Source organism: Diaporthe batatas, assembly GCF_019321695.1.
Source record: "Diaporthe batatas strain CRI 302-4 chromosome Unknown Contig00005, whole genome shotgun sequence".
NCBI classification, from domain to species: Eukaryota; Fungi; Ascomycota; class Sordariomycetes; order Diaporthales; family Diaporthaceae; genus Diaporthe; species Diaporthe batatas.
The window spans coordinates 2,457,868-2,484,981 of record NW_025408552.1 but is presented as its reverse complement, the minus strand read 5'-3'; the positions used below and the strand labels follow the sequence as shown (position 1 = coordinate 2,484,981).

Below are 27,114 nucleotides of genomic sequence, written 5' to 3'. Positions count from 1 at the left end.
AGAGGCGGCTGTCATGCGGGCCATGAATGACTCTTCTGTGATGGGAGTGCGTCGGGGCAGCCAGGCGGCCCAACTAGGATGGCCATCACAGGCGGGAGCTGGGTCTGTTTGAAGCCTGAAGGCCTAAACGTGCCAGGCCACCCCATCGAGGCTTGCCCAGAACGGGTCCGGACCTGCATTCCACAGGCGATGATTGGCGTCATCCTGTCACCCCTCCCCCTGATCTTGGACTTCGCCTGGCCCGATGCTGCCCCTCATTTCATTCCGGGCTTGACCTTCTCGACCATATATCAAATCATTGACAGGAGACCAGAATAGCTAACACATTCTCTCCTCTCTCGACTCTCCCACCTCCTTGCTGTCCAGTAGCTTTCATATTGCCTCGCGTCACCAAATCTCCCGGACTCGAAAGAGCCACAACTCGCCGTTTCCCTCCGCTGACCCGTCCACGCCCCGCGCCATCCGTCCGTCATCTGACGACCGTGAATCATCTCCCATTCCCGGCCAGACACCCGAGGCCGACCCTCCGGACAACCCCCCCCCCTTTCTTAAGCTCAGTAGCTGGAGTCGCCAGACTTCTTCTTTTTCGCAGCAGAGTCTGTTATTGTCATTTTGTTCAGCTTTCGAGTACAGAAAGTACATAGTGTTAGCCAGCCCAATATAATCCACGTTGTCTCACCAGAGAGGCTCGACCCCCGAGCACACGGTCAAGACGTCCTGCGACCTGCTGTTCTCTACTCTTGCAAACAAAAAAAGGAACTGCTTTTTACGTTGCTTTCGGGACCTAAAATCCGAGAGGCTGGGAAGAAAACGCCCAAGGGAGGAAGAACAAAGACATCACATTGTCAGAACTCACCGTACTCTGCGAGGCCTTTTGTCTGGTCCGGCGGCACGCAGGGAGTGCCGCAGCCGCAAAGTCCCTCCATATATTCAGAACAACAACGCTGACCGTCGTCCCAGAACACCATGATCTACAATAGCCAGCCCGACATGGCTGTCCAGGACGACCTGTCGATGCTCTTTGACAAGAGCCTCACTCTCAACTCTAAACCGCCACCAGCACCCCAGGACGATAAGATCATCTATATCTCCCAGCACTACAACCACAGCGCGCACATCGTGGCCCAGCAGCAGCAACCCCCAGCCCAGTTGGACGAGCACATGCAGCGACGGTCCTCGGAGCCCCCGCAGTCAGGCCTCCAGGACCTGGAGCTCCTCCTCCGCAGCCACGGCGTGGACACGTCGGCCCTCTCGCTGCCGCAGGTCGAGCTGTTCCGCAACGCCGCGGACGCCCAGAAGGCGCGGCTGATCCAGCTGTGGACCATCTGCCCGCCAAACAGCGCCGCGGACAACCCCTCCCTGACGTGGAGCAACACCACGGTCGAGCAGGAGGAGATGCTGGCCCAGAGGCGGTACGAGTACCAGCAGCAGCAGCAGCAGCAGCAGCAACAGCAGGGCCTCCCGGACGAGACCGTCATGAGCCTGGACGGCACCGACACGGGCACCACGTTCGGCAGCTCCCCCGCGTCCATGCAGTCCGGCGACGGCCGGTGGGTCGCCCACGCGCAGCACTACATGGAGCCGTACATGCAGAGCGGGTACGAGCAGCTCGCCAAGAAGGAGTACGACGCGTCCGCCGGTGGCAGGGGCGTCGCCGAGTACAAGATCGCCACGGACCCGGTGTACCAGTCGACGGGCGGGGTGCTGGACTACGAGAGGCAGCAGTGGATGGAGAACCAGTACGGCGCGGCGGTCGGCGGCGGCTGGGGCGATGATGAGGAGATGTTGTAGGGGCACGGGGTCGAGGTCTTGTACTCCCCCTTCATTTGTCTTTGATGACGGCCGGTTGGATCCAGTTGTCTGACTCTGTCTTGGTGCGAGGGATTTCACGATGGTTTGTTCTTTTTTCTTTTGGCAAGAATGGCATGGCACAGCACAATGATACCGGAAGACTGCGTTGCGTACATTGCAACTGGGAAGGGCGTTAGCATTCACTCATAACACACTTACAGCTACCCGCAGGGGATATGGCGTCTAGGCTTCTGTTTTCTTGATAGCAATTATACACTCACTCCCCGCATGGCCTGCTTGTTATCACCAGACGACAATTTTACATTTGTGATGCTGGTCAATGCGTACAGCTTCACGGGAGCGACCAATTGTTGGTGGTTGACTCTAGGCAGAACAACAACTTGTGCAGAACCTGGCGTTGTGGAGGTATGCGAGCCAAACACGGCAACTCACAAGCAGCTACCACTTGAAGTCATCGTCGTTTAGCAATGAAAGGCGTAATAAATCTCTGTGATTGATGTGCGCAGAGAGTCTAAACGTGCGGATGAGGCTTCTTGACCGGGCTGTGCCCATCCTTCGTGTTGCCATGTTGCCATCTATCCATCGATGCAACAAAATGTACATCCAATTATACTTTCGAGAGTACTGAACTGGTGCCCTCCCATCACACCCTCATCATGGCAAATGCTGCCCCGCAACGGGACTCAACATCCACATCCCCGTTCACTCCGTCTTGCTCCTTTCTCTCTGTCATAAAACCTATGAAAAAGCCAACCCAAACGCCGCCAGCCAAAAGCCTCTCCGCGACGAAAGACGACATGGTGCCCTGCGGTTGCCAAGAAGAAGAGGAGCGATCAGTTTATCTCTTCTTCGACTTGCGCTTGTTGCTCTTCCCAGACTTGGCCTGAGGCTGGCTGCCGGTCGCCTTGGGGGCCGAGACGTCCTCGACCGACTTGTCCAGCAACTCGAAGTCGTCGTCGACAGAGCCGGTGCTCGGGGTCCGCTTGCCGCCAGCGCCGGAGGAGGAGTCTGTCTCGGCGGAGACGACCTCCTCCTCGACCTCTTCGTACTCCTCGTCGCCGTCCTGGCTCTTTGAGAGGAAGCGGCCAGCAGTACGGCCATAGAACCAGATGGGCATGCGGACTAGGGCGGTGTCACGGATGGTGGGCTTGGGGATCTCGTTAGGCTGCAGCAAAGTTAGCAAATGGCTGGATTCCTAGGTTGACGGGGGCCCAGAAGGGTGGAAAGAACCCACATCGAGCAAGAATTCCTCCACGTTGCCATCCTCGTCCTCCTGCTCCAGGTACACGTCACCGAGAGAGTCAACAACGAGGACCTTGCCGTTCTCGGCAACAACACGCTTCTTCGCGCCCTGGGGACCAGCGGAACCAGCAGCAGCACCGGCAGCGGCAGTGGGGGTAGCAGTGCCAGAAGCGGAGCTGGCGCGGGTGGGAGCTCGGCGACCACCGCGCTTGGGGGCCTCCCCGGAGTTGCCCTTCTTGGCCTCACGCTCCTGCATGCGCCTCATCTTGCGGTTGGTAGGCATGGCCTGTTCCTGTTGCTCATCGGCGGCCGGGGGCGGCGCCGCGGTGCCGACCGGCGCACCACCGGTGCCGATGTCAACGGCAGGTATCCCGAGGTTGTCGCCCCATGCCGCATGGCGCGCAAACTTGATGTACCGCTCGACGAACTCGCGCTGGCGCTTCCAGCCCATGTACAGGGCGATGTAGTGCGCGCCACCGCCGAGGGCGAGGAAGACGCCGAACATGACGGTGCCGAGGCCGGGGCGGTACCGGTCGTAGTAGTAGTTGGTGCCCTTCCACTTGGGGAAGCCATTCGCCATGAAGTGGTCATATCGAGCACGGCCGGAGCCCTTGAGGATGTTGGCGACAATGGACAGGCGCGCCTGGCGGTCGGAGGCCAGCTTGACGGCGGCCTTGATCTCGGACTGGGTGGCAGGCTTGGCTACGTTGACGCCGGGCTTCTTCTTCTGGTCCTTCTTGGCCTTGGCGCGCTCGGCATTGAGCTGCTGCTTGACCTTGTCGGGGTGGAGCGAGCGGGACTTCTTGCGGTAGGCTTTGTTGATATCATCTTGGGAGGCGGAGGAAGTGACGCCGAGGAAGTCGTAGAAGGTCACTTCCGGGCCCTCAAAGGTGGCGATCTCGTCTCGCACGCGGAAGATCTCACGATCTGGAAGACAGCAGGTCAGTATTAGCTATGCCGTGGCATAGACGGGAAACGGTGGGTGTGTCTGTGGATATCACATGTACTTGCCTTCTTTTGACCAGGCGGCAGAGAGAGGTGTCAGAAGAGCCAAAAGGCTCAGGGAAAACACAGACAACTTCATGATTGCATATCGATGTGGCAATGACTGCTGCTTTCCAAGAGAGGGGGCTTCCAACAAATACTAGAAAATGTTGGTGCTGGCAGCAATGGGCTCAAAAAGGAGAGGTTTGGGAATCAGAAGCTGCGATCTGTACACAGCACTAATCTATACATAGTCTATGCCTTTTTTCCTTTCTGAAGCAGTGCCGAGCCACGGGCCCCCTGCACCTGCTAGCATCTGGTTGGTGTAACACAAGCTTCTGGCCCAGGGCAGGGCCGGGGGGGTTCTCCACAAAGGACCCTGAACATCAACCACTGACTCTTGTAAGTTGTAATGGCCATTCCCAGGTGATGGGGTTCCTGATGAAGCCACGATCTTGTTGGTGCATGGTGACACCTGGCTACGGGCTAGGAACATGTTTATGTTACATGCTTGGTTATGTAGCCATGAGCAAATATGGCACAGCAAGTCAGTCCTCCAATGGGTCATCCTCTCGTTATGACAACAACTTGAAGTTAAGTGGCCGTTCATGAGAGCATGTGCCGGTTTGGGTACTTTGATCGTGGTTCAACAGGTGCTCCCTAGAGCATATGTACATGTCCATTCCACAATCACATCAACAAGAGGGGTTGTCAATCTTTTATTTTGAACCAGGGACCGTACTCTGCAAGACGCTCCATTCTAAACCACCAAAACTGAACCTCAGCCCCTAATTTAGCAAATAATAATGATGATGATGCATTAGTACACCGAGTATCTATGTGTGTAGACTGTCAACTCAACATGGTGTTGCTGCATCAGTCTACTCGTCTATCAGGCATCCATATAGCCAGGGAGCCAGGCAACTGTGGTTCATGTTGCCCATGAGCTTTTTGTGTTGCTGTAGGGTACTCGTCCAAGTCTAGGTGACATGGGGAGCTTTGGGTATGCCGTAGTTCCGTGCAGGACCGGACCCAGCCACTAATAAATGCAGTGCGTAAGAAGAACAGTTGGGCAACAATGCATGCCTGCCAACTAGCTTCAGTGGGCTGAGTGGCCAGGCAGAGGGCGACATAGCAGGATGGCAGGATGGCATGACTGCCTCAAAGAAGCATGATATCTGTCAACTTACACGTAGTGGATTATTGCAAGACAAGTCCCTCGACACTGGTATGCAAAGAGATGAACGCTTCTCAACAGGAGGGGAGAGTGCACTTTGACACGTGCTCACTGTCTCTCCCTACCTCCTTCCCTGTCTTTTTTTGTTTTAGCGCAGGACTGGGGCCCAGGAGTGCACGGCCAGGGCTGCCAGGTTCCCTGTTTCGGGCAGGATCCAAACATTTGGTTACAGGGGCGCCACGTATCGTGCCAGGCATCTCCTGCGGTTGCAGTTGCAGGCACTTCTTACAGGCACTACATTACCATTCTGCAGAACACAGATCAGCTGCACCTTCCGGCCCTGTTTGTCCATCACCACCATTGCCAAGTCACACCGACTATTATTCTTTCACCTCTATAAGGTCTTCTAGACTGCCACATTCCCTTCTTAGCTTTCCCCGCTTTCTCTCCTTCTTGGACTTGTCTCCGTCGACCCAGTCGCTCGTCGACGAACGGAGGCCCCTGGAACGCGCCTCTGCCCCTACTCCCTTGCTCTGCCCCGACAGCCATCGACGACCTCCTCCAAAGCTTCGTTGCCCAAATCAGCCTGTTGCTGATTGGATTGATCGAGCACAACCGTGACGCCTACAGTCTTAGCAAAGAGCATCACATCCAACCGAACAAGCCATCATGGCGCGCATCCAGATCCCCATTGACGCTCTGACGAGCCGCCTCCAACTGGGAGACCGGTTTAACAGCATCCGGTCTTCCTCCTTGTCCAGCCGATTCGCCAACCTCCGGCCCATTTCCGAGTTCTTCGACTTCAAGCGGCTGTCGAAGCCCGAGAACTTTGCCGAAGCCCAGTCTCGTGTCAACTACAACCTCGGTCACTTCTCCAGCAACTATGCCGTGGTCTTTGCCATGCTCTGCATCTACGCTCTGCTGACCAACCCCTGGCTTCTCTTCGACATCATCTTCGTCGTTGTCGGCATGTTCCTCATCGGCAAGCTCAACGGCCAGGATCTCGAGATCGGCCAGACCCGCCTCACCACCTCTCAGCTTTACACCGGTCTGTATGTCATTGCCATCCCGATTGGTCTGATCTCTTCGCCTTTCAGCACCATCATGTGGCTCATTGGCGCCAGCGGTGTGGTCATTCTTGGCCACGCAGCCATCATGGACAAGCCCCTCGAGGAGGCTTTTTCCGGGGAGGCGGTCTAGGTGGTCGGCCGCGAGCTCCCAAACGTGCGCCCCAATGGGGAAGACCATCGAGGCGAGAGAGGGACTACATGGCTGCTGGCTACGGGCAGGGTATGTGGGGTAATGGACAGAGGGTGGTGGAGGAGCTCGGGACTGGTGACGATACTGATACACAAGGAGTTGGTCTTGCTTCGGGGAGACGTTTTTCGAGCGATCCGCTTCGTTTTACGGGGGTAGATGTGGGCGAGAGCATGGTGCGGTCGCGCAGGAAGGCTTACGAGCAACAGTCAGATGACGACGACGATACTTCAGACTCGGACCAAGACTCAGAACTCGACGCAGAGAGCGAAACACAGCTTGCTCTAAGAGAAAAGGAAAATGCTTTGGTGGAGTCTGCACTGCGACGGATACGACGAGCACAGGCAAAAGGCAAACAGGAGGTCAAACTGAACAAGAAGGAGCTGGCAGCTCTGGAACAGCGGCGCAAGCGAATGCAGGCCGAAGCTGGCGGGAGCAAGAAGAAAAGGAAGGAGCAGAGATACGCAGTGCCACTTTCGCAGCTGGGGCCAATATCGCAGAAGGAAAACCGGGCCCTCGTGGCGCCTGACGATACATTACCTCCCCATCCCTCGCCTGGAACATTCGACAGGACACAAGAGGGCAGGTTGCAACCGCCGGTGGGCTGGTTCGCTCACCCACCGTCGTCCCGTCCCGGAACCGCCGACTCTCGCGACTCTCGCAGATCTTCCGGAAGGGCGTCCGACCGCGAACTCAGCTCATCCCCTTTCCAGTATTCTTATGTCCAGCCGCCCAGCTCACCCTCGAACGCGAGGCATTCATCCGACCCTTCCCTACGACATCGCTCATCTCGTGGTCCGCTGCCTCACGAAGAATCCTGGATGCCGCAGTACGGCGCATCCGCATCTACGTCTTCAATACCATCATCGGTTGATCCTTTTAAATACATGACCTCGGGTTCGCAAGCTCCTTATCATGCTGGCAATGCAGCGGGTCGTCGCAATCGGTCTGGCTCTTCAGTGTACTTGGATCCCCGCGCAAGCAACGCCCCCCGGCGCCAGTCCAGGCAGATCAGTCCTGACGACACGGAGAGCGAAGACAGCGATGATGAGGATGACTCTAGCGATGATGTGGCTGCAGGAGCGCGCATTGGGGGCACAAATGTTGGGCCTTCGAGCGGTCGAGACCAGATTATCGTTGAGGAGGAACGTGAGCCTACCCCGCCGCCTCGGCCTGTGACGCGATCAAAAAAGACCTCATCAGCTACGTCTTCTCCTAAACGAAAACCTGTGGGCGGTGGATCCAGCCGCAAGAAAAAGGGCAGCAAATGAGGGAGTGTTCTCCCACGATACCCTGGGCCTTCAACCTGTGCATGTGTCCATGTTTTGGGGAGCTTGTGGATAATAACTTGGGCGTGTGTTAATTATTAGTGTCTGTTCTGTTAGACTGGACTCCATAGAAAGGCGTCTGCGAATACTATTGATTTCCTATGACTGAACCTGTCTCGTACCATATCCTGTCAGGCCTTTGCATGGTATCGGCATGATGGAGAACAATTAATTCTGTTTATTCGAGTATATATAGGTATCAAAGGACCAATGCTAACTATAATAGCCTTGCCTGTCTCAGAAGAAAAAGAAATCATAAGTCATTGCTTCATGAACCTCATTCATGGTGCGGCCCCCCCTTTTTTTGAGAGCCCCGGGACAACCAACACTGGCTTCCCGGTCAGAACCAGTCCCTGACCGTGTTCATTAGCCCGTTGCTCCATCCACCACCGTGAGAGTCCCTCTCCCAGCTCCTCCTCTCCCACTGCAGGCCGTCGTCGTAACCCCTCTGGAGGCTCACCCTGCCACCGTCGCTACCCATGCCGCTCGCCATCCTCACGGCCTCGCCCACGAGCCCGGCGCCGCCACCGCTCATGGCACGGGCGCCGACGCCGAGCATCCTCTCGATACTGGGGGGCAGGCGCAGGCCGAAGCGCGCGAGAAGCGCCGTCAGCGCGCCTCCGGTGAGCAGGGGCAGGACCACGAGGCTGAACACCTTGACGGGGTGGCGCTTGGCGTAGTACACCAGGTCCCGCAGCAGGCGCTTCAGCTGCTTGTAGGCGCGGGCGAGGAAGTTGGGCCGGGGGGAGCGGCGGTAGGACGAGGTCGAGGAGCGGTGCTTGTCTATTTGGTCAGGGGGGTTGCGTGTTAGTCGTCGTCTTTCTCAAATCCGGTGTGTAAGTCGAGCAGGCTGGGGAGAAAGAAAATGCTGGAGACATACCCATGCCGAAAAAGCTCCTGGTCGAGACATTGGGAAGCCCAAAGAAGGAGCTCCGGTTGTCATGGCGGGAGTGGCGGTGCCTGTCGTCGTCGCCACCAAAGATGGAGGCGGCGATGGAGCGGGCCCCCGGGGACCTGGCGCGGGACCTGGAGCGGGACCTCGACCTCGACTTGGACTTGGGCCGTAGGAAGACGGACCCGGACTTGCTGCGGCGCTTGCTGGAGGAGCCGTGGTGCTTGGACGAGTGGTGGGACTTGCGGCTGATGACCGACTGAGAGTCCCAGCCGTCCATGAAACCCATGGTGAACAAGAGGGACAAGAGAGACGGGGTGGAGCAGCTCAAACTATATTAATGCACAGCGTGGTTGTTGACTGGCTGTTGTCTCTCACTTTGGGTTTAGATGGCCCCGTCCGAACAGAATGGCAGGCGTCACGATCTGTCGCCCGGGGGTTCTCGAGTGGGTAATGAGTGACAACTCAACGGGGTGGAAATGCAAGCAAGCGCTCTGCGGCCGCGATGAGATTGGACGGGGGCTGGCAGCTTTCTGGAGCTCAATTGAGTGAGCTTGGAGGCGGTGAAATCGAGGGGCTGGGTTGGTCGAGACAGAAGCACTTGCAGGCGACCCCTGAACGGCAAGTGTCTGCCAAGGACACTGGGGGACTCTCACTAGCGGGGGTCCAGGAACCTGCCAGGGCTGCTCCGATCAACGGGGACCAGTGTGGAGAAAAACTCTGCCCCTCGCCTGGTGTCATGCCAGGCAACGCCCAGCTAGGTGGAGGGGTGCAAAAGGTGCTGCATGATCTACATGTCTGTGTAGGTGGGATGACTCAATCGAGGTGAACAACATTCGACAGACCTGGTACATAAGCTCTGTTCTGGTGAGTCAAACCCCCGGAATTATTTCTACATCCTTCAATCCCTCCAATTGACCAACCGGACCACGGCAGCGACAGCCCAAAGACAAGAACCCAGCTCCAGCAGCCCAGCAGACAGAGACAGCAAGCAGCTCAACATGGCGCCCACCGTCCTCCACCTGCGAGCCGAGACCAAGCCTCTCGAGCACCGCTCTGCCCTGACGCCCACGACCGCAAAGGCCCTCATCGACGCCGGCTACGAGGTCCACGTCGAGAAGGGCTGCGGTGTCAAGTCCGGCACCACCCGCATCTTCGACGACGCCGAGTTCGAGAAGGTCGGTGCCAAGATCGTCGAGGAGGAGTCGTGGGTTGACGCCCCCGCCGACCACATCATCGTCGGCCTCAAGGAGCTGCGCGAGGAGACCTTCCCCCTCAAGCACGTCCACGTCCAGTTTGCCCACTGCTACAAGGGCCAGGAGAACTGGGACCAGGTCCTGGCCCGTTTCCCCCGTGGCGGTGGTACCCTGCTGGACCTCGAGTTCCTGGCAGACCCCAAGACGGGGAGGCGGGTTGCTGCTTTCGGGTACGATATACAATGCGCTGTTTGCGGATCTCTTATACTGTATAGAATGAATTCACTGACATCATCTGCGCAACAGATACCACGCCGGTTTCGCCGGAGCTGCGCTTGCCCTGCAGAACTGGGCATGGCAGTTGACCAACCCATCCGAGCCCCTGCACAGCGTTTCCTCGTACCCCAACGAGGATGAGCTCATTGCAAATGTCAAGAAGGGCCTGGCAGAAGGAGAGAAGAAGGCTGGCCGTCTGCCTCGGGTCATCGTCATTGGCGCACTAGGTAAGTCATCATGCTGAATTGCCCGGAACATCATGTACATGAAGTACAAAAAACACAGCTGACCTCATCCTCACAGGCCGCTGTGGCAAGGGAGCCGTGGACATGTGTCTCCGCTCAGGTGTCCCCGACGAGAACATCCTCAAGTGGGACATGGCAGAGACCGCCAAGGGTGGTCCCTTCAAGGAGATCACCGACAGCGACATCTTCATCAACTGCATCTACCTCGCTTCCAAGATCCCACACTTTGTCAACACCGAGTCCCTCAAAGCCGCCGGGGCTGACCGCAAGCTGTCCGTGGTCTGCGACGTCTCCGCCGACACCACCAACCCCTTCAACCCTGTGCCCATTTACAGCATCGCTACCACCTTCGACAAGCCGACCGTCCCTGTCCACTCGCTGGAGCAGGGCCCTCCTCTGTCGGTCATCAGCATTGACCACCTGCCATCGCTGCTGCCGCGTGAGGCTTCCGAGGCCTTCAGCAATGACTTGCTGCCTCACCTGCACAAGCTGAACGACTGGAGGAACGACCCTGTCTGGGCCGGCGCCGAGAAGCTGTTCAAGGAGAAGGTGGCAACCCTGCCTCCTTCGGCCCTGGAGAAGTAAGAGTGAAATAGACAAGGGAATGGCATGGTATCGGGCGTTTTTGGGAACTGAAATTCGAAAAGTCGGGGATATGATGTGTTGAGACAAACGGTCGGGGCATCTAGATATAGACCGGCCTGCTTCATGCTGGGAATACTATATCCAACAAATTCGAGGAGACGCGAATATGTCTTTATCCGCTAACGGCGACATTCAATGATGCGCAGGGTATATATCACAATCCAGTCTATCAGACGTTGGCACCGCCCGACGGATTCAGCTTCCCCTTTGTCGAACCTCCACCAAGCATCTTCCAGATACGAGACTTTTCTGTTCTCAAAATCTCCGACTTGCCCCTCTTTGGAGCTCCGTCGGCCGCATCGGGAGTCAGCATGTCTTGACCCGCAGTAACACCATTTTGCTGCTGCTGCTGCTCCTGCTGCTCCTGCTCCGGTATGGTACTCACCATCCCACCTACCGGCTTCCTCGCGATGGGCGTCACGGGTGACACGGAGCCGGCCAGCGAGTTATATGTGCCAACGCCCTCCGAGACAGGTGATACCATCTCAGCATCTGGGCGCGGCGAGGCCGGTGGCTGCAGCGCGTACGACGGGTTGGGGTTGTACTCGAACGTCGTGGCCGAGCTGACCGTCCGCGACGAGGTGTGCCCGCTCACCGGCTCCGCGGGCAGCTCGGCGATGGCCAGGCCCCCCTGCGGCGCGCTCGTGCCGTCCAGCTCCACCTTGTTCCGGGCCGCGCTGGTGCCCAGGGAGTCGATCTCGTGCCTGTTGGCGCCGTCGGCGCCGGCGGGCATCTCCGCCTTGTCGTCGAGGTACGGGTGTGGTTGCTGCGCGCCGTCGCTGCTGGTGTTGCTGACCTTGCGGACGCCTACGGCCCCGGCAACGGCCCCGGCCCCGGCGGCGGCGGCGGCGGCGGCAACGGCAGAGGAGGAGACCGTGGGGCTGGGCTTGGCTGGCTGGTCCGAGGCGGTCCAGGTCTCTTCTGTGTCTCTTGTCGGCTTCCCGGCCGTCCACCTCTCATACCAGCCGCCCTGTTCCTTGTCCTGCGATGCACCCCTCATGAGCCTCTCCCTCCTCTCCCTCCTCTTCTTCGTCCTCCTCCACCTGAACCATATGACCAGCAGCAGGAATATCACAACGACGATCACCGCGATGGAGATGCCTGCCTGCTCGGCGGGGCCGAGCCCGTGGCCCGTGTCGCTCGGCAGGTCTGGGAGGCTCTCGGCCGGCACCACGCTGAACTCACTCGACTCTACCTCCTCCGTGTCGTCGTCGACATCTTCGTACGTCTTGGAGTTGGTCCATAGGAGACGAAGCCGGTAGCCTGAGCCGAGTGGGATGGCGGTCTCGTTGACGTAGAACGAGGCATGTCCCGTGTTGTCGTGGGCTGTGCATATACTGTCCGATTCTTCTGGGCAGTTTGGGTCTGTGTGTGGTCACATGTGAGCTTCACGACCTGGATGTGGGTACGGTATGGTCTCTTTGGGAAGAGGTATGAGAGAGAGCAAGAGAGGGTGTGTGTGAGTGAAGAAGTGATGCTGTGTAAACGGAGTTGACGGACCTAATACCCAGTTGTAATCGGCCGAGTCGTCACTCTGTCCGTTCCCTGTCACATATATGCCCACTATATAACCCGTGGGGTTGGTCCAGTATATTGTCTTCGTCGTGCCGGCACCGAATTGTGAAGGGAGTGACCTCGTGCTTGTGTTGTCGCTCACGAAGTCATTGGCACAGCTCACGCCGAGCACGAGTGAGGCGAAGGTCGCCCACGACAGGCCCGACGGCAGCATCGTGGCGGGGCAGAGCAGCGCAACTTTGCCCAGCCCTGGCGAACAGGTCTCTATGGGGCCCTCGAACTATTAGTATTATGTGTTCCTGTCGACAAGGCTCCCGGCTTCTGAGCGCATGAACATGACCGTTGTGCTCGGTATGGGGTTTTGGAAAGAAGCTTAATTTTTGGGAAGAGGTTGCCCGTGGGGCGTGTATTTGGTTACTTGTACTCCGTACCAGCATCTTTCTTGTTTCTGCCCACCACGGGGAGTGCGGACTTCCTGCTGGCTCCTCCCGTTGTGGCTCCCCGAGCGGCATCACATCCACTGAGACACCCCTTGTCAAGCTGAGCTCATTGGGAGCCGTCTCCATAGTAGGGGCAGCCCGCAAGCAGGGGAAAATACTGGGTTCCCGTTCGACCCTCCCGCACGTTGGGTGCGGTTCATGAGGGCAGCCAAGCCACGCCAAGTGCAAAGGTTCGAGAAGGAGGTGCTATTTGCGTAACCCGTTGTTGTCACTCTGGTGCGACTGCCCGCCCGAGTTCCAGACTGGAAGCCTGAGAGTGGGTACAGCACGCGAAGGGAGAGGAGATGGACTTGGTAATCTGCCCTCTGCTTGGCGTGCAGACGTTTTGCTCGGCAGCCCAACCGAGACCCCGGCCGTAGCTGCTCAGCCCCTTGGGGGTGGGTCCTGCGGGCTTTTGCTGCCGTGATATCGAGCGATCGGTGGCAGCACCGTAACGCATCGATGACGATCTTGTTGGAGGCTTTGGTCTCCTGTTCAGCTCGGAGTTCAGGGCAGTGCCTGCATGTCCAATCTCGAACAACGCGTGCGTATCCACAAGAGAGGCTGACTAACAATGGTGTAGGAGTTTAAGAACGTTTGTGAGTTTATAAATTCCAATTTCGACCGAATCATTCATCGTGGCACATGACTATGTCCGGAATATCTTTTCAGTTTGCCCAGACAGATAGTGCCTATCTTCCCCTATTTGGTGGAGCCATGTCACTGAGTCGGTGAATACTTCCAGCAGGGAAGCCGGAGCCCCATTTCAAGTTGAGAGTCTTTGGCAGGATTTGGGGTAAAATTCTATGATCGACGGGAAGAAAAAAGGTACTGATGCCATCTTTGTGAGGAAAACAAGCAATACCGTGCTTTTTAGCGAGCCGTGGCAGCCACGCGGGAGCTTCGACTTGGCGTAGACTTGATTGAGTCCTGCTGGTTCATCCCAGTTGCCCCTGGAAAGCCCATCATCTTGGCAACGCGTAGAGACGAGCTACGGTCCGATCGATTTCTTGAGACTGTGTGACTACCAGCAATCAATCATGATCCCCAGGTTGGAACATGTTGTGGGGTTTGTGCCGAAGCTTAGAATGCGTTCAAAGCGTTTGCGAGCAAGAAGGAATGAAGACGAAATTTCGTGTCCTCCGTCAATGGTCCTATGCTTTCGTGCAGGGAGCTATGTGGATGAGCCCTTTTCGTTGCTTTCCAGGTGGACACGAGGGTCTGAAGATAACAGATTAATTCCAGTCCTGCTTTATATGCAACATCTGACAGCCCGGTCGGTATATTATATATAGTCCGGCTCTATAACGGGGCAAAACATTCCAATCAGGACGTGGTTATTCTAAGTATCTATTGTGCCCCCTATCTTGGGTAGCCGGTTATTTCTATCTAGGCACAGTTCTAGTCTTCAGGGAGAATTTCCGTAATGTTGCTCTTTGCTAGTTTATCTCTTTCATCCAGAACCAGAACCATCCTCTTTTTCACGTGGTCATTCTCCTTCACGTCTGGGTTGATCTGACCCATGTGCTCCATGGAGAGGCAGATAACCGATTCCATGAGCCGCAAGGCCAATGGGCCGGCGATCCCGACATCGTAAAAGGCAGGTGTCTCATTCACCTCCAGCAGCCATGCAGTCCCGTTTGTGTCTATGAGAAAGTCCACAGCAAACAGTTCAAAACATTTGTTCACCGTGGTGAACTTGTCAGCCATGGTATGAGCAGCTGCGCGAAACAGCTCGGCTGAGATGCTGCAGACCTGGTCAAACACACTAGCCTTCCAGTCGCCTGGAAGCAAGTCGTTAGGGGCTGCCCAGAAGTCTCTCATGGACTCCTTGTTCACGAAGACATCCTCGTCTTGTAGTGCCGTATTGGTCAGAGAGGACTTGAGACTGGGGTTCAGCCAAGGCGGCTCATAGTCCTCCCCGGCTAACAGGGCAAGCATTTCCTTGAAGACGTAGACCTTGAGGCGTCCCATGGATAGAACGTAAGCTCGCGTGTGCCACTTCCTCTTCTCCATTGGCGGGATAGAGATGATGTATCTCTGCGCGACAAACTCCCGTATCTGGGCTGACGGGATTCTGCCTCCTTCCTTGAAGACATATTGCGGCTTGGGAGTTCTTTGGATACCATTCTTGGCCGCATCGAGTGACATCGCTCCAGTGGCTGTGACAAGAGCATCCAGAGAGTTCAGACCAGGGATCGTGAGAGTCGGTGAGAAATCACTAGGATTTGCGTCTTCCACGCCGTTGGCAGGTTTTCCGCTGGTTTCCATAACCTCATCACTAAGGTCACTCTCTTCATCCTCGTCGATCTCATACTCGGCAAGTTCGAGACAGCTCGCGAGCTCATCCACGGTACTGAAGAGGCGGATGCCGGCGCCGCAGTCCACCAGCGCGGGCTTCAGTATCCACCACTCGCGATCCTTGACAGGCTTGAGCTCATTTTCCTCCAGCGAGGACAGCAGCGTGAGGTCATCCGCAGCAGTGAGGGCCTCGTCGACATATTCGGCATAGTCGAGGGACAAGCGGACCGTAAGGGGCACATTGGTCCTTAAGATACTGCCTGCCCTCTTTGCCGCCCAGAACTCAATGACTTTGGAGAGGTAGTCCTTGCGAGCCAGGGCATCGCTGTTGGGGTAGGCATTGATGAGGGCCGACTTTGCTGTATTCAGCACGGCAAAGTTCCGGTTTAGAGCCCATCCATCACAATACTGGAAGACCGTCTGTGCATCAGAGGGGAAGTTGTCAAAGTCATCGATGAAGACTGCATCGGGCACATGTTTCCGGATGAAGGACTTGAGGTGTTCTCCGAGCCAAGGGACTGCCGGCTGCATGTACACGTGCATCTTGTCTTTGATCGTCGTGCTTGGGAGGCTTGTCATGTTTAACGTGTGGCGATCCATTCCTCTGGAGGAAGTGATGCTTGTCGGGGAATCATATAATGGGCGGATCTAGGTTCCATAGAACTGGTTGATGGTCTGAATAGCTGCGTCAACTCCCGTAAAGACCGGCAAGGACGTGAGACGATGGCTTGTAACGAAGACATATTCAAACACATGGTTTTGACGCCCATTTATACAGCAAGCATTTTGGTTGGGCAGCTTGAGGATCGTGACGGTGATCGCGAACCTGGAGCGGCCAAGACATATACCTGCAAGCCAAGCCGACTGCTGGATACTCGTTACCTAAGAAACCCGGCTTCATCACATTCATTATTTCCATTAGACATAACCCATTTAATAAACGTAATGCGTGCCCAATACAGGTGAGTCTTACCACAATATATTGGTCGCAACTGAGTGGGCTCAGTCTTTCCTGACAAGATCCTTGGAAAGGACCGGTTGGGAAAAACGTGCCGACTTTTCTCCATCTCGCACAATCTCGGACAACAGAGTGGTCCAAGTAGGTCTGGAAAAGTTATTCCCTGTAAATATTATTCTGAACGTGCTCCCTCTGCCCTCTTGGATTGCGGTATGAGATATTCGGGAATCTAGGTAGGTAAGTTGTCGTGCCGTAAACAGACTATGAACGGCAGACGCTTCTCGATGCCTCACTACTCAATTGGCCCGGTGCTCAAGTGTGACAACATCACATATGTACTACATTACGTTTTTAGGGGTGTTTTACCACAATGAGAAACGTCTATGGGATATACACGATATTTCAAACTACTCTTGTATACACAGTTTGGTGCTCGGATGCAACGTCGCGATGTCCCCGTTGTGATATGCTAAAGATGAACCACAGACACGCAAGTACAAATGTACTCTCAACGGCGTATTAGTGTAACTATGTGCCTACTACACTCTCATGTCTCAGAATAACGACTCACATAACAACACATACCTAGGTACATACAGCTCCTGCGATTCGAGACACTGCAAGTCCAGCAATATTCCAGGGGACTCTAATAATTGCTTCGCTCACACTTCTTCGGCTGAGATTCTGTCCAATCAAGACTGCATAGCTCGACGCGGAACTGTATGCGAGTCGACGTCAGCTGCAGTCGGAATGCCACGCCTCACCGAGTGAGACAAGTGCCTTGCTCGGAGTGACGCGGCTGCCGCCTAATAAGGGCATGGATTGAAACGCTGCGGGCGGCCCCTCACTTTCAGACTTTCTACTTTCTACACATAAGATAAGCACGAAGACCACCTATCAAGTCAGCGCCCACATTGTTGCTAGCAGGAGCCAGAACTGCATCATCGGTCGATATGCTGTACTACGTCCGGGGGGGGGGGCTGTCAGCAGCTGCCTGCCTGCTGCAGTGTCTTTGTTCGCCCCGCCAGCCACAGCCGCCATTCTAAAAGTTGCTTGCCTCATTATGGACGAGAAGGAGCCGCACCCATCACGCGAGCACTTGCCCGGCCCAGCCCTTTTTCTTTGCCCGTATCCCGGCCCTGAGAGCCTCGAATGGCGTTCGGCGATCCTTCCTATTTCCCACCCCGAGGAAGCAGAAAATGGAGAGATGAGGACGAGCCCACGGTTTCCTCTCAACGTCTCATTGCCGGTCGATTCCCGGTCCCCTGGGCCGTTACCCTAACCGACAATCGACAGCTGCCCTTGTGTGCCCAAAAGTAAGCTTAGTTTCCCAAGCAATGGCACCTCTGCTGCAGACCGCCCTGTTGTACGGTCTCCTCCGACGGGACGATGATACCGGCGTAGCATCTTCGTGCGACGACACCCACGGTCCTTGCATTGAGGTCGTCTGCGCCTGGCCCATGTCAGGCCAATATGGTCTCGGCCAGCGGGTCTTGTAAGTGAAGCTTCCCCACAAATCCCTCACCAGGGCGGCAGCTCCACACAGTGAGAGGACGGACTCGGCGCGGGCCTGGCACGAGCACTAATGCAACACATCAGATACTACATCCTCGTCGTCGTCTGTGTGATTGCTCGGAAAGAGGAATGGATCAGAGCTGTCTGTCAAGCCGCTGCACTGCTTGTGCCGGCCCTCGCAGCCATTCATGGTATCGTCTTGGCATCAGTCCACGTTGATGGTGAGTGGCACATAATATCCGACCCTCCTAAAGTTTGTGCATCGTTTGACAATGGATCGACAATCTAGGTGCCACAGACCTGGATATCTACGGCGCCTTGCAGTTTTGCTCAATTGGCATCCTGGCAGCCCCGGTGACCGTGAAACTGTCGTCCACCTTCTTCTCCCACCCCGGACGGAACATCATCTTCCTCTGGACGGGCCTCATTCTGTCGGGTTAGAACAGCGTCCCCGCAACAGTCCCTACAACAGCAACCATGCACAGCCACCCACTGACCTTGAAGCAGGCCTGTTAAGCTTAGCCGTTGAGTTCTACCGCTCCAATACCCACCCATGCCCGACTGGTGGAACGAACCAAGTACCCGGTCTTGATGGGTTCCCGTATGGGGATGAAGTATGCGGCCTTGTCTGCTCCGAGACGAAGGGCCCGTTCTCCACGCTGAGGCAGGGTGCTACCAGCGAGATCTACGTTGTTCCCAAACCAGCGACGCTGCCCTTCGGCATGGCCATGTTCCTCGCTGCGGCTGAGTGCGTCCCCGCCATTCTCTCCTTGGTTTCCATGTGGAACAAGATATTGGACATCAACTGGAAAGCACGCCGAGGGCGCGCTGCTCTGGAGAGAGAGAAGTCGGAGGACCGGCGGATCATTCCGGGGACAAATGGTGCCACCTTCAAGGGCATGAAAGACGTCAACCAGGCCATCCGGTCTCTATTGAGTGCAGTTGAGGTCCCGGTGTTTGGATGTGCTTGGCTAGCTGTGCTCATTGTCGGCGAGATCAACTTCCGGAGCCCCCAGCTCACGTACCATACTGAGCCAATAAGCACTGTCGGTACGTAGTCCACTGTTCCATGTCTTCCCGAGCTGAGGCTGACCCATCCAGGGCAATGGTCAACGATCCTTGGAACCGGAATGGCAGGTCTCGGTTCGCTCTATGTCTGGCTTGCAGACAGCGAGGGCGAGCTCGCTAACCTCGGTCCCACGACTCATTGCAACTGCCCGCACTGCCACGGCTCTGGGCAGTCTCAAAGGACGCTTGACGACGCCCCAAGCCCACGAGCCAGCACGAGCCATCAGGAGCACCAGGAGAGCTTCCCTGGGCCAGAAGGCAGGCTTTCTGTGGTGGAATCAATAGTCCAACGGGACCCGCGGCGAAAGATCGCCAACGCCCTGGGGAAAATAGGCAATTACTTCGGCAACCCAGCAAAAGACCCCTTCGGGCTGGCGACTTCAAGACCGGCGCGTGGCCCCAAATACCAGGAGAAGTCTATCGTAACCACCTTATGGCCGAGCACGAAGATCGCTTCAGCATGGGGGAAGGGCGGAGCAGTCCGAGGGATTCCCAAGAAGGTAGTGATGGCGGCTCGGTGGCTCCAACGCCGGGTTCGCCCACGTCGCCCACATCGCCAGTACAAGTGACCTTCTCGCCCCGTGGGAGGAGTCAGAGACCACATGCGAACTCGGTTCCGTCACGGAGTCCCTCTCGACATCTGTCTTTTGACCAACCGAGACCAGCCGAGGGTACAGCAGACGGCTCAAGGGGCCGCTCACCGATGCGTCGTGCAACACTTGAGGTGCCACCGTCGGCTCATCATCGATTCTAGATAGCCATAATTGTCTTTATAGAGATGTTTAAAGATGACTCGGGCAGTTTGAACCTGCATTCATTGTGGTTGCATTTCCTTACAACATAGATGTGGGACCTGTTGGTTGCGTTTGAACCCTGTCGAGTCACATCGGCTGATTGGCGGTGTCCTTGTATGCCTTCATTTGGGCAGATTTCAAGCTCATGTTCAGTAGATTTTAACGTTTCATCATGGGGTTATTTGGTCTCTGTACAGCTATTACGACGGCAGCTGTTGCAAATTCTCCGGTGGCTGGTGATTCTTTCCAAGACTGGGCTTCATTACACTGTGCCGCAGTCCACGCCTCGGCCCAACACCAACAACAGGCCCAGGCCTGCCCTTAGCCGCCCGCGTTTCCAATTTTAGCAATCATTTCACAGAGCGTACCAACAACATGTTGGTCTCAAAGGGTGGCCATGCCCCATGCACCCGCGTCCACCTTATATCTCTTAGGTCGCACCTCTACAAGTCTTGCTAAATCAGTCCTCCGGGAAGCATCTGCCCACGTCTTGTCCATCCATTTATCCATTGAGAATCGCCACTCGAAGAGGTTTCACTCCCCGAAACTATGATTTCTACAAGAGAATTCGCCTTATTAGGCGCACTCACTGCTCTACTTGGAGTACTTTCTCATCTGGCAGTCTTCACTCGAATAGAATGGCAGAAGCTCGTACCTCTCATGCTTTGGGTATATCCAGCCCTCGCGTTTCTCCTCTTTTTGTTCATAAACTCTTTCGAATCGGACATTAGGACTTGTCTTGAATATCTTTCTGTCCTCATCATATCATACTGCATGGGATTATTTACTAGCGTCACCATTGTCGAGATCCTATATCGGAAATACCGACCTATTGTCCAGAGTGGACCAGAAGAGATCGCTATAGAGTCGTCTGTGCCATCTGCACTTGGTGGATTCGGAAACGCTTGCGATAAGGCGGTATACAAGGACACAACATACTAGAGCGGGCAGGATCTCAATCAGAAGGTCTCGTTACGACAAGAACGAAGTACATCGCCAGTGGCTCGCTACGCATCAGTGACTCACATTGGTCCACCACGGGATATAAATGCTAGGGGTATATTTTTCCGACGCAGCAGAGGGGGATGGATCATAACTCAAAGATCACTGTTGGACTCCCCATCGAAATTATTATCAGGAATGGTGAGCATGTGAATCATATTCCGCAAATTGAAACAAACTTGGCCCAGATTGGAACATTTTCCCGCTCTCCTGGGAATGTAGTCCCATTCTTCCAGGACGGAAAGTCAGTTTGAACATCTCAAGTGCTGTAAATTTGAGCAAAGCCCAACTTGGTTGACTTAGCTTGAAGTGATGCCCTTAGCTCGGGAGGCGTTCCCGCGGTCAACGGAGAACAGCCACTTAGATCGGTGATGTAGCATTCTCATTTCGGATAGTTCATCTTGGCAAAAATAGGAAGGAATTCTACAAGCATGTCGTACAACGTCAAAAGTGCGGGGTTCGGTCAGGTGTGAAAACCAGGCTTTCTAGGGCTTACGCTCCGGGCACCGAAGCGAGGCTCTCGGTTCCTTTGTTCTTCTGTAGAGCCTCACCTTGGCTACTGACCTTAGCATCTCAGCTCGTAACACTACGGTGTGGGTTACAGGAGCGATTCCACCTGATACTACCTCTTATCTTTGCAAAGCCAGCCTTGATGCATTATTCCGCGAAAATCTGTTTTGCGGAACAGATTCGATCGCGACGATGGACATCTATGGAGTTAGCATTGAGACGGATCAGATAAGAGATTGGCGGTCTATCATCACGCTTATTGTCTTTCTTCTCGCCAGTAAGTGGTACGCGAAGACTCGGCTTGACTGCTCCAGTTTTGCATCTATTATGGTCGTTGCGTTGGTCGAGCACCGCTAACAGGGAATCAAGATATTGCTGTCTTGTTTCCTTTTCACATACCCGTGTATATTCCCACTCGACTTTGGCAAGCTCTTCAGAATTCTCTCATTGCACTACGTGTGATACCACCGAGCATAACAGCACAGGATTGTCAATATGGACAGCCTGACAGCAAGACCACCAAAATCATGCGCAAGAGATTCCCGATGAATTCTGTCACGGCACCTTTGATCGCAGACCTCTTCCTGCTCGCCATCCTGGCCATTGGAAGGGACGAAGTCAAGGCCGGCACTCTTGGAGACAACGGCATTTTCCCTCTAGACATCATGATATTCTTTATCACTCTAGCTTACATTGCAATTTCGATTGATGCGTCTGGTCTCATCAGATACCTAGCCCTCAAGGTCTTGCAATGGGGAGGTGAAGTCGGCCATAGGTTATTCTTCTACCTATATGCCTTCTTCTTCAGCCTAGGTGTTTTCATCGGCAATGACCCAATTATTTTGTCTGGTACAGCATTCCTTGCTTACATGACGCGGGTTTCGAACAATATTAAACACCCCAGAGCCTGGATTTTTACTCAGTTCTCAATAGCAAACATTGCTTCAGCAGTCCTCGTCTCATCTAATCCCACCAACCTTGTCCTCGCAGGGGCTTTTAATATCAGGTTCATCAACTACACGGCGAACATGGTGGTTCCTGTTGTTGTTACAGCAGTTGTCTTATTTCCGTTCCTGCTATACATCATATTTGCGAATGAGGGCCTCATCCCCGTCTCCATAAAGATGCGCGAGCTTCCAGCAGAGGCCACGTCGAAACCTGCTGTCAACCCCAATATTCCAAACGCCAGAGGAATCGCAGAAGAGAAGGAGGACGCCCATGCGAACGACGATGAAGGCCAGATCCTTTCTCTTGTCGAGATTATGAACCCTTTCTTGGACAAGGGAGGCGCGGCTTTCGGTGCTATTATCATGTCGGTAACACTTATTACCGTCTTGGCCATCAACGCTGCCACCGTCAAGGCGAAGAATGACGAGCACTTCCAGGTGTTTTGGGTCACGCTGCCGGCTGCTTTTGTCATGCTGTGCTGGGATCTCGCGTTCGGTTGGATCCACCGGAAGGAAACACGGGAAATCTCTCGCAAGGGACGAGCTGAGGTTGAACGGGCTCATTTGGAGAGAGCACAGAGACGACAGATGAACGGCGACCACGTTGGGGCCGGTACGGAGATTCTGTCTATGACAAGAAGCCTCTCTCGAGAAGCTTGGCCTGAGATTCAATTTCAGGACACCCATGCTGTTGCTAAGGAGGATGTCAAAAACCCAGACTATGACACGCCGCCAGTGAGTCCCGGAAGAGGGCTGACCCCTCGCCTCACGCTCACGCCTGCCGGCCCGACAAGCGAGGCCAGCATCAAGCCGGCGTCCGAGTCGAGTCCACGCCCGGAACCATCAGTGTCTTCTGCGGTGGGAAACACATCTGACAACAGCCGGCCCTCTAGCCGGGCCCGGGCCATTTCCGAGAAGAGAGCCGACTTTCCCCATGCGAACGAAATCGACGTTTTGGTCCAAGGCGCCCCGATTCTGGGCATCAGTGCATCCACAGACCGGAAGCAAATGGGCGATCTGGGCGAGAGGGCAGGACACAGCGGGAGGAGTCTGGACCCGCCGACGCTTGTGTCCTTGTGCAAAGATGGGTATCGATGGTCGCAGGAAACATTCCCCACTGTCATGGCCGTGATATCACATCTGCCCTTCGCGCTTGTCCCATTCGCCTTCTCAATGTTTGTCCTAGTCCAGGCACTCGTTACGAAAGGCTGGGTCTCGGTATTTGCATACGGGTGGGATCATTGGGTGAGTAAAACAGGAACAGTCGGAGCCATCGGCGGGATGGGCTTCCTCTCGGTAATCTTTTGCAATGTAAGTCACCGTGGATTTTTTGAGTCATCTTATAAATTTGTGCTTACTCTGCTCTCTTTCCAGTTTGCAGGAACTAATATCGGCACAACGATTTTTCTATCTCGGGTCATCCAAGCCTGGCAGAGGATACGCTTGGAGCCTGGTAGTGACGCTATCAGCGATCGGACCTTTTGGGCAACCGTCTACTCAATGGCACTAGGAGTCAACTATGGCGCCTTCAGCACAGCTTTCAGCGCATCGTTGGCAGGGCTGCTGTGGCGGGATATCCTGGAAAGGAAGCACATCCACATCCGACGAATGGAATTCGCCCGTGTCAACGTCCCGATAATTGCCATCGCTATGACCGTCGGCTGCACCGTCCTCGTGGGAGAGATTTACATCACCCGGAAGGATACACCTTATAGCTTGTAAATACGATCCCAGAGTGCTTAACAGGGCACTCGACAGACATACATTTAGACAGCTATAGATAGTCACGAGATATGATATCCAAACATGAAGTTGTTTTTCAATATTACGGACGTCCACTGCTGCTCCGGCCCAAGAAACACCAGATGCTAATGATTTCTGAGCCAGTATAAACTGGTTGCCATCCTTGACTCTCTCGGCCATTCATGTCACCCCAAATTCAAGAGGACGACGATCAGGACCATCGTTATTTTAAGTGAAAGTCAATCGGAACTGTCTGACTAGTGCTACCTTGGCCAGAAACTCTGCCGAGTACGTGGTCTCACTGGGTCATTTGGACTGCTAACGTTCACGATCAGACGTGGCCAATAGAATTTCTGCAGTACGAGTTATGTCGTTTCAATAAGTGCTACAGACAAATGGGAAACACGCCTCAGAGTCGCACTTTAGCAAGCCTTCAAATAAAATTATAGCGGTGACTTGTGGAGTGTTGCGTTCTGAATTTCCAGTTCAATTCCTTGGCGGACTTTTCTCCTTGACTATCCGAATGTTTGACTCGATCAGTCGCTGATCTCGGCCGTATCAAGAAAAAAAATGCCGTAACACGATGACTATTTAAGGGAAAACGGTCTTCAGTACATTTCCGTAGTCGGTATACGACGATCCCATCTTCTCAATGTCATAGTCATTCCAGTAGCCTCCTCCACCCAGCGCGCTCCGCGACTGCCAGCTGCTGAAGCTCGACTGCGCCTGGGCGGGTGTCTGGCCGTAGGAGGGCTTCGAGTCGTTGATAACCCAGAGGAGCGGCACGACCTTCATGCTGAGCGTGGTTTGCCAGCCGACGGGGTCGTTGCCGGCGCCGCCGTCGTAGCACTGCAGGTAGACCCTGTCGAGCAGCAGGTTCGGCTCCGCGAGGCCGTTGTTCAGCTGCGAGCGGACCGAGTTCCAGAAGCCCGAGTTGGTGTAAGGGGCGATGGTGTACTTGTAGCCGATGTTTCCCAGCATGCGGCCGAACGCCACGGTGCTGGCCACGTCGTAGATGGACTCGTCGTCGTTGTTGACGGCGTCGAGGCCCCACGCGGTCTTGAGCGCCGCGAAGTTGCGGTACAGCCGCGTTGAGGACCCCGTGCCTGGGCTGGCCACCAGCTCCTTGATGTGCTGCGAGTTCATTGAGATCTCGACCCGGTTGACGCCCGTTGTGCCTGTCTTGAACGACTTCACCTTGTCTGACAGTGCTGTGCCGCCGACGTAGGCGCCGTCAGATGCGACGAGGACGTCTGAGCTGTTGGGCGTGTTTGAGTAGTACACTAACACACGTCAGATTAGCCGTGCCATCTGGAATTGGGCTTTTCGAACATGACGATGGGCTCGCGATCGGTTGTTCATAGACTCAAATCATCCTTCCAGGGCTTCTTACTGATGTCGCCATTATCCAGCACGCCAACACCGAACATAATCAGACTGTTGAAGCCAGATGACTTGAGAGCTGCGGTGTTGGACTTCATCACGTCTTTGAACAGATATATGGCTCTGATATTGGCAGCGAGGACATTGCAGAGGAGGACCTGGAAGAGCAGAGCTCTCGCCAGCGCGTAGTACCGCATTCTCTTCGGATGGTGCAGCTTCACAATGACTGGGTTGGCGAGGTTGTCTATCGCGATAGGACTCCCGTGGTCGATGTTGAAATCGGCATCCAAAGATTCACAGATGCACACAGAGACTGAGCGCCAGTGAGCCGATCAGGACATGCACTATTTGAACTGCCGGAACGTGGGTCAGAGGTAGAGCAGCGCAAGCAAGCACTTTATATCGTCAGCCCCGGTTTTTAACATTGGTGGTAAATTCATAGGGTAAAGAGCGACTCTCTCGTGTCATGTCCATCAATGAGCATCTCAGCCAATATCCTCACCCACTTCCCCGCGGCTAAAAGAGTCCAACTGCGGTAGGTGGCCCTCTGGGAACGGTAATCAAACCTAATCCGGATTGTAACGTGCCATAAGTGACAAGTTTTATACTGAGGAGTAACATTGGGGTTGCAGACTAAGTGGAGTTTATGTGTCAAACCAGCTTTGAGGTGGTGCCACGGCGATAATAGCGATACGAGGGTGATTGCTCTTGCAAGTACCGCTGTCTCGGAAAAACGAGAGTTGGCCCCCCCCCTGCAAAATGCCCCCTGTTCAAAAGTTAGACCAATTTCTTAACTCTCTTTTAAAAGTAGTCTTCTTTTAATAACTACCTAAAATACTTACTTAAAAATATAATAAAAATATTATAAAGATCCTTATAAAATTCTTTATAAGATAAAATTTTTAAAATAATTTTTATTTAAAGGTTATATATTACTAAAGTTATAGGTTAAACTACCTAATAGGTTTATATACTTACTTATTTTATTAACTTAAGTAGCCTCTATATCCTTTATGATAAAAGCTTGATAATAAATATTTGAAAAATATAGCTATATAGAGATTTTAATAAGGATTATAAATATATTTTTTATATATTTTTAAGTTAAGTATTAGGATAGTTATTAAAAGGAAATTACTTTTAAAAGGGAGTGTTTAACTTTTGAACAGGGGGCATTTTGCAGGGGGGGGCCAACTCTCGTTTTCCCGAGACAGCGGATGTTGCATTATCTGTATCAGCATTGCCTACTAAGGAAGGTCTAAATTCACGGCCCCGAATAACACTAAGCAATATGCCAACCCAGCACCAGGGCTCTGCGGGGCGTAGGATTCTGGATCTTATAGATATATCTAAATAGTCAATGAGACAGTCACCTCTTCCTTCCGTCGGATATATACAATATGACCCGCGGCAGTGAGCCCATTTCGCAACGTGGAATAGTCCTCGACCGAGAACCTCCCAAGGCGTGGTTCCATATCCGAGTTAGGTCTCCACATGGGCACCTAGATAACTTATCTGCCATTCAACCAATGCCCCATGCTACTCTACTTTGTCGGACATGGCCTTTTCGCGGTCAATCCAGTTCACGAGGTCCTCGCGGAGAATACCAATACAAAAGAAGCCCGCAGGAAAATGAACGTGGACGAAGATGCGTGTTCCGCCATCGTCCTTGAATTTCTCGAGCAGGCGCTTGCACATCTGAGGCCCTATAGCACAGCCCAGAAATCGCAACTCCCTCTCATCACCCTTTAGGTCGGCATGCACCGATAGGCATAGTATGGAGCTTTTGCCCGTTTCTGGAGATGGCATCCAGAAGACCCTTGTATCTTCCTTCCTCACGTACTG

At 54.5% G+C, this 27,114-nt stretch overlaps 11 protein-coding genes across 11 annotated transcripts; 6 read left to right on the top strand and 5 right to left on the bottom strand.

The window, feature by feature from the left end:
• Positions 1-300: 300 nt before the first annotated feature.
• Positions 301-2,080, top strand: KVR01_005387 (uncharacterized protein). Its single transcript, XM_044790629.1, has 2 exons — positions 301-844; positions 961-2,080. Exon 2 carries the CDS (start codon positions 967-969, stop codon positions 1,789-1,791), a length of 825 nt encoding a protein of 274 aa, XP_044645832.1. The 5' UTR covers positions 301-844; positions 961-966; the 3' UTR covers positions 1,792-2,080.
• Positions 2,081-2,280: 200 nt separating this feature from the next.
• On the bottom strand, positions 2,281-4,263 carry KVR01_005397 (uncharacterized protein). Its single transcript, XM_044791363.1, has 3 exons — positions 4,066-4,263; positions 3,047-3,981; positions 2,281-2,977 (listed from the first exon to the last, which is right to left on the bottom strand). The coding sequence occupies exons 1-3, from the start codon at positions 4,136-4,138 to the stop codon at positions 2,651-2,653; spliced, it is 1,335 nt and encodes a 444-aa protein (XP_044645842.1). The 5' UTR covers positions 4,139-4,263; the 3' UTR covers positions 2,281-2,650.
• A 1,621-nt stretch (positions 4,264-5,884) lies between these two features.
• KVR01_005108 (uncharacterized protein) lies at positions 5,885-6,415 on the top strand (the record flags this gene model as incomplete). Its single annotated transcript, XM_044790954.1, has 1 exon — positions 5,885-6,415. The coding sequence occupies one exon, from the start codon at positions 5,885-5,887 to the stop codon at positions 6,413-6,415; it is 531 nt and encodes a 176-aa protein (XP_044645553.1).
• Positions 6,416-6,483: 68 nt separating this feature from the next.
• Positions 6,484-7,743, top strand: KVR01_005705 (uncharacterized protein; the record flags this gene model as incomplete). Its single annotated transcript, XM_044793714.1, has 1 exon — positions 6,484-7,743. One exon carries the CDS (start codon positions 6,484-6,486, stop codon positions 7,741-7,743), a length of 1,260 nt encoding a protein of 419 aa, XP_044646150.1.
• A 216-nt stretch (positions 7,744-7,959) lies between these two features.
• On the bottom strand, positions 7,960-9,389 carry KVR01_005689 (uncharacterized protein). The gene is made up of 2 exons (XM_044793475.1): positions 8,681-9,389; positions 7,960-8,583 (listed from the first exon to the last, which is right to left on the bottom strand). The coding sequence occupies exons 1-2, from the start codon at positions 8,979-8,981 to the stop codon at positions 8,141-8,143; spliced, it is 744 nt and encodes a 247-aa protein (XP_044646134.1). The 5' UTR covers positions 8,982-9,389; the 3' UTR covers positions 7,960-8,140.
• Positions 9,390-9,693: 304 nt separating this feature from the next.
• KVR01_004917 (saccharopine dehydrogenase (NAD+, L-lysine-forming)) lies at positions 9,694-10,994 on the top strand (the record flags this gene model as incomplete). Its single annotated transcript, XM_044794380.1, has 3 exons — positions 9,694-10,118; positions 10,195-10,391; positions 10,468-10,994. The coding sequence occupies 3 exons, from the start codon at positions 9,694-9,696 to the stop codon at positions 10,992-10,994; spliced, it is 1,149 nt and encodes a 382-aa protein (XP_044645362.1).
• Positions 10,995-11,223: 229 nt separating this feature from the next.
• KVR01_005062 (uncharacterized protein) lies at positions 11,224-12,783 on the bottom strand (the record flags this gene model as incomplete). The annotated part of the gene is made up of 2 exons (XM_044787989.1): positions 11,224-12,419; positions 12,555-12,783. 2 exons carry the CDS (start codon positions 12,781-12,783, stop codon positions 11,224-11,226), a joined length of 1,425 nt encoding a protein of 474 aa, XP_044645507.1.
• Positions 12,784-14,449: 1,666 nt separating this feature from the next.
• Positions 14,450-15,892, bottom strand: KVR01_005184 (uncharacterized protein; the record flags this gene model as incomplete). Its single annotated transcript, XM_044785998.1, has 1 exon — positions 14,450-15,892. One exon carries the CDS (start codon positions 15,890-15,892, stop codon positions 14,450-14,452), a length of 1,443 nt encoding a protein of 480 aa, XP_044645629.1.
• Positions 15,893-17,159: 1,267 nt separating this feature from the next.
• On the top strand, positions 17,160-20,125 carry KVR01_004861 (uncharacterized protein). The gene is made up of 5 exons (XM_044792343.1): positions 17,160-17,802; positions 17,907-18,043; positions 18,112-18,258; positions 18,330-18,872; positions 18,924-20,125. Exons 1-5 carry the CDS (start codon positions 17,645-17,647, stop codon positions 19,457-19,459), a joined length of 1,521 nt encoding a protein of 506 aa, XP_044645306.1. The 5' UTR covers positions 17,160-17,644; the 3' UTR covers positions 19,460-20,125.
• A 1,114-nt stretch (positions 20,126-21,239) lies between these two features.
• KVR01_005668 (uncharacterized protein) lies at positions 21,240-23,930 on the top strand. Its single transcript, XM_044788324.1, has 3 exons — positions 21,240-21,473; positions 21,566-23,454; positions 23,518-23,930. Exons 1-3 carry the CDS (start codon positions 21,389-21,391, stop codon positions 23,863-23,865), a joined length of 2,322 nt encoding a protein of 773 aa, XP_044646113.1. The 5' UTR covers positions 21,240-21,388; the 3' UTR covers positions 23,866-23,930.
• A 284-nt stretch (positions 23,931-24,214) lies between these two features.
• Positions 24,215-25,930, bottom strand: KVR01_005609 (uncharacterized protein). Its single transcript, XM_044788796.1, has 2 exons — positions 25,280-25,930; positions 24,215-25,169 (listed from the first exon to the last, which is right to left on the bottom strand). The coding sequence occupies exons 1-2, from the start codon at positions 25,464-25,466 to the stop codon at positions 24,478-24,480; spliced, it is 879 nt and encodes a 292-aa protein (XP_044646054.1). The 5' UTR covers positions 25,467-25,930; the 3' UTR covers positions 24,215-24,477.
• Between the last annotated feature and the right edge of the window lie 1,184 nt (positions 25,931-27,114).

Excerpts from the sequence above, each read along its gene's own strand:
- KVR01_005387 (XM_044790629.1), top strand. The coding sequence starts at position 967 with ATGATCTACAATAGCCAGCCCGACATGGCTGTCCAGGACGACCTGTCG.
- KVR01_005397 (XM_044791363.1), bottom strand. The coding sequence starts at position 4,138 with ATGAAGTTGTCTGTGTTTTCCCTGAGCCTTTTGGCTCTTCTGACACCT. Across the intron at positions 3,982-4,065 it reads TGCCGCCTGGTCAAAAGAAG|ATCGTGAGATCTTCCGCGTG; the intron begins GCAAGTACATGT and ends GCTGTCTTCCAG. Across the intron at positions 2,978-3,046 it reads TGGAGGAATTCTTGCTCGAT|CCTAACGAGATCCCCAAGCC; the intron begins GTGGGTTCTTTC and ends ACTTTGCTGCAG.
- KVR01_005689 (XM_044793475.1), bottom strand. The coding sequence starts at position 8,981 with ATGGGTTTCATGGACGGCTGGGACTCTCAGTCGGTCATCAGCCGCAAG. Across the intron at positions 8,584-8,680 it reads CAGGAGCTTTTTCGGCATGG|ACAAGCACCGCTCCTCGACC; the intron begins GTATGTCTCCAG and ends CTGACCAAATAG.
- KVR01_004861 (XM_044792343.1), top strand. The coding sequence starts at position 17,645 with ATGGCACCTCTGCTGCAGACCGCCCTGTTGTACGGTCTCCTCCGACGG. Across the intron at positions 18,044-18,111 it reads GGCATCAGTCCACGTTGATG|GTGCCACAGACCTGGATATC; the intron begins GTGAGTGGCACA and ends TCGACAATCTAG. Across the intron at positions 18,259-18,329 it reads GACGGGCCTCATTCTGTCGG|GCCTGTTAAGCTTAGCCGTT; the intron begins GTTAGAACAGCG and ends ACCTTGAAGCAG.
- KVR01_005668 (XM_044788324.1), top strand. The coding sequence starts at position 21,389 with ATGGACATCTATGGAGTTAGCATTGAGACGGATCAGATAAGAGATTGG. Across the intron at positions 21,474-21,565 it reads TATTGTCTTTCTTCTCGCCA|ATATTGCTGTCTTGTTTCCT; the intron begins GTAAGTGGTACG and ends CAGGGAATCAAG. Across the intron at positions 23,455-23,517 it reads TCTCGGTAATCTTTTGCAAT|TTTGCAGGAACTAATATCGG; the intron begins GTAAGTCACCGT and ends CTCTCTTTCCAG.
- KVR01_005609 (XM_044788796.1), bottom strand. The coding sequence starts at position 25,466 with ATGCGGTACTACGCGCTGGCGAGAGCTCTGCTCTTCCAGGTCCTCCTC. Across the intron at positions 25,170-25,279 it reads GCTGGATAATGGCGACATCA|TGTACTACTCAAACACGCCC; the intron begins GTAAGAAGCCCT and ends GACGTGTGTTAG.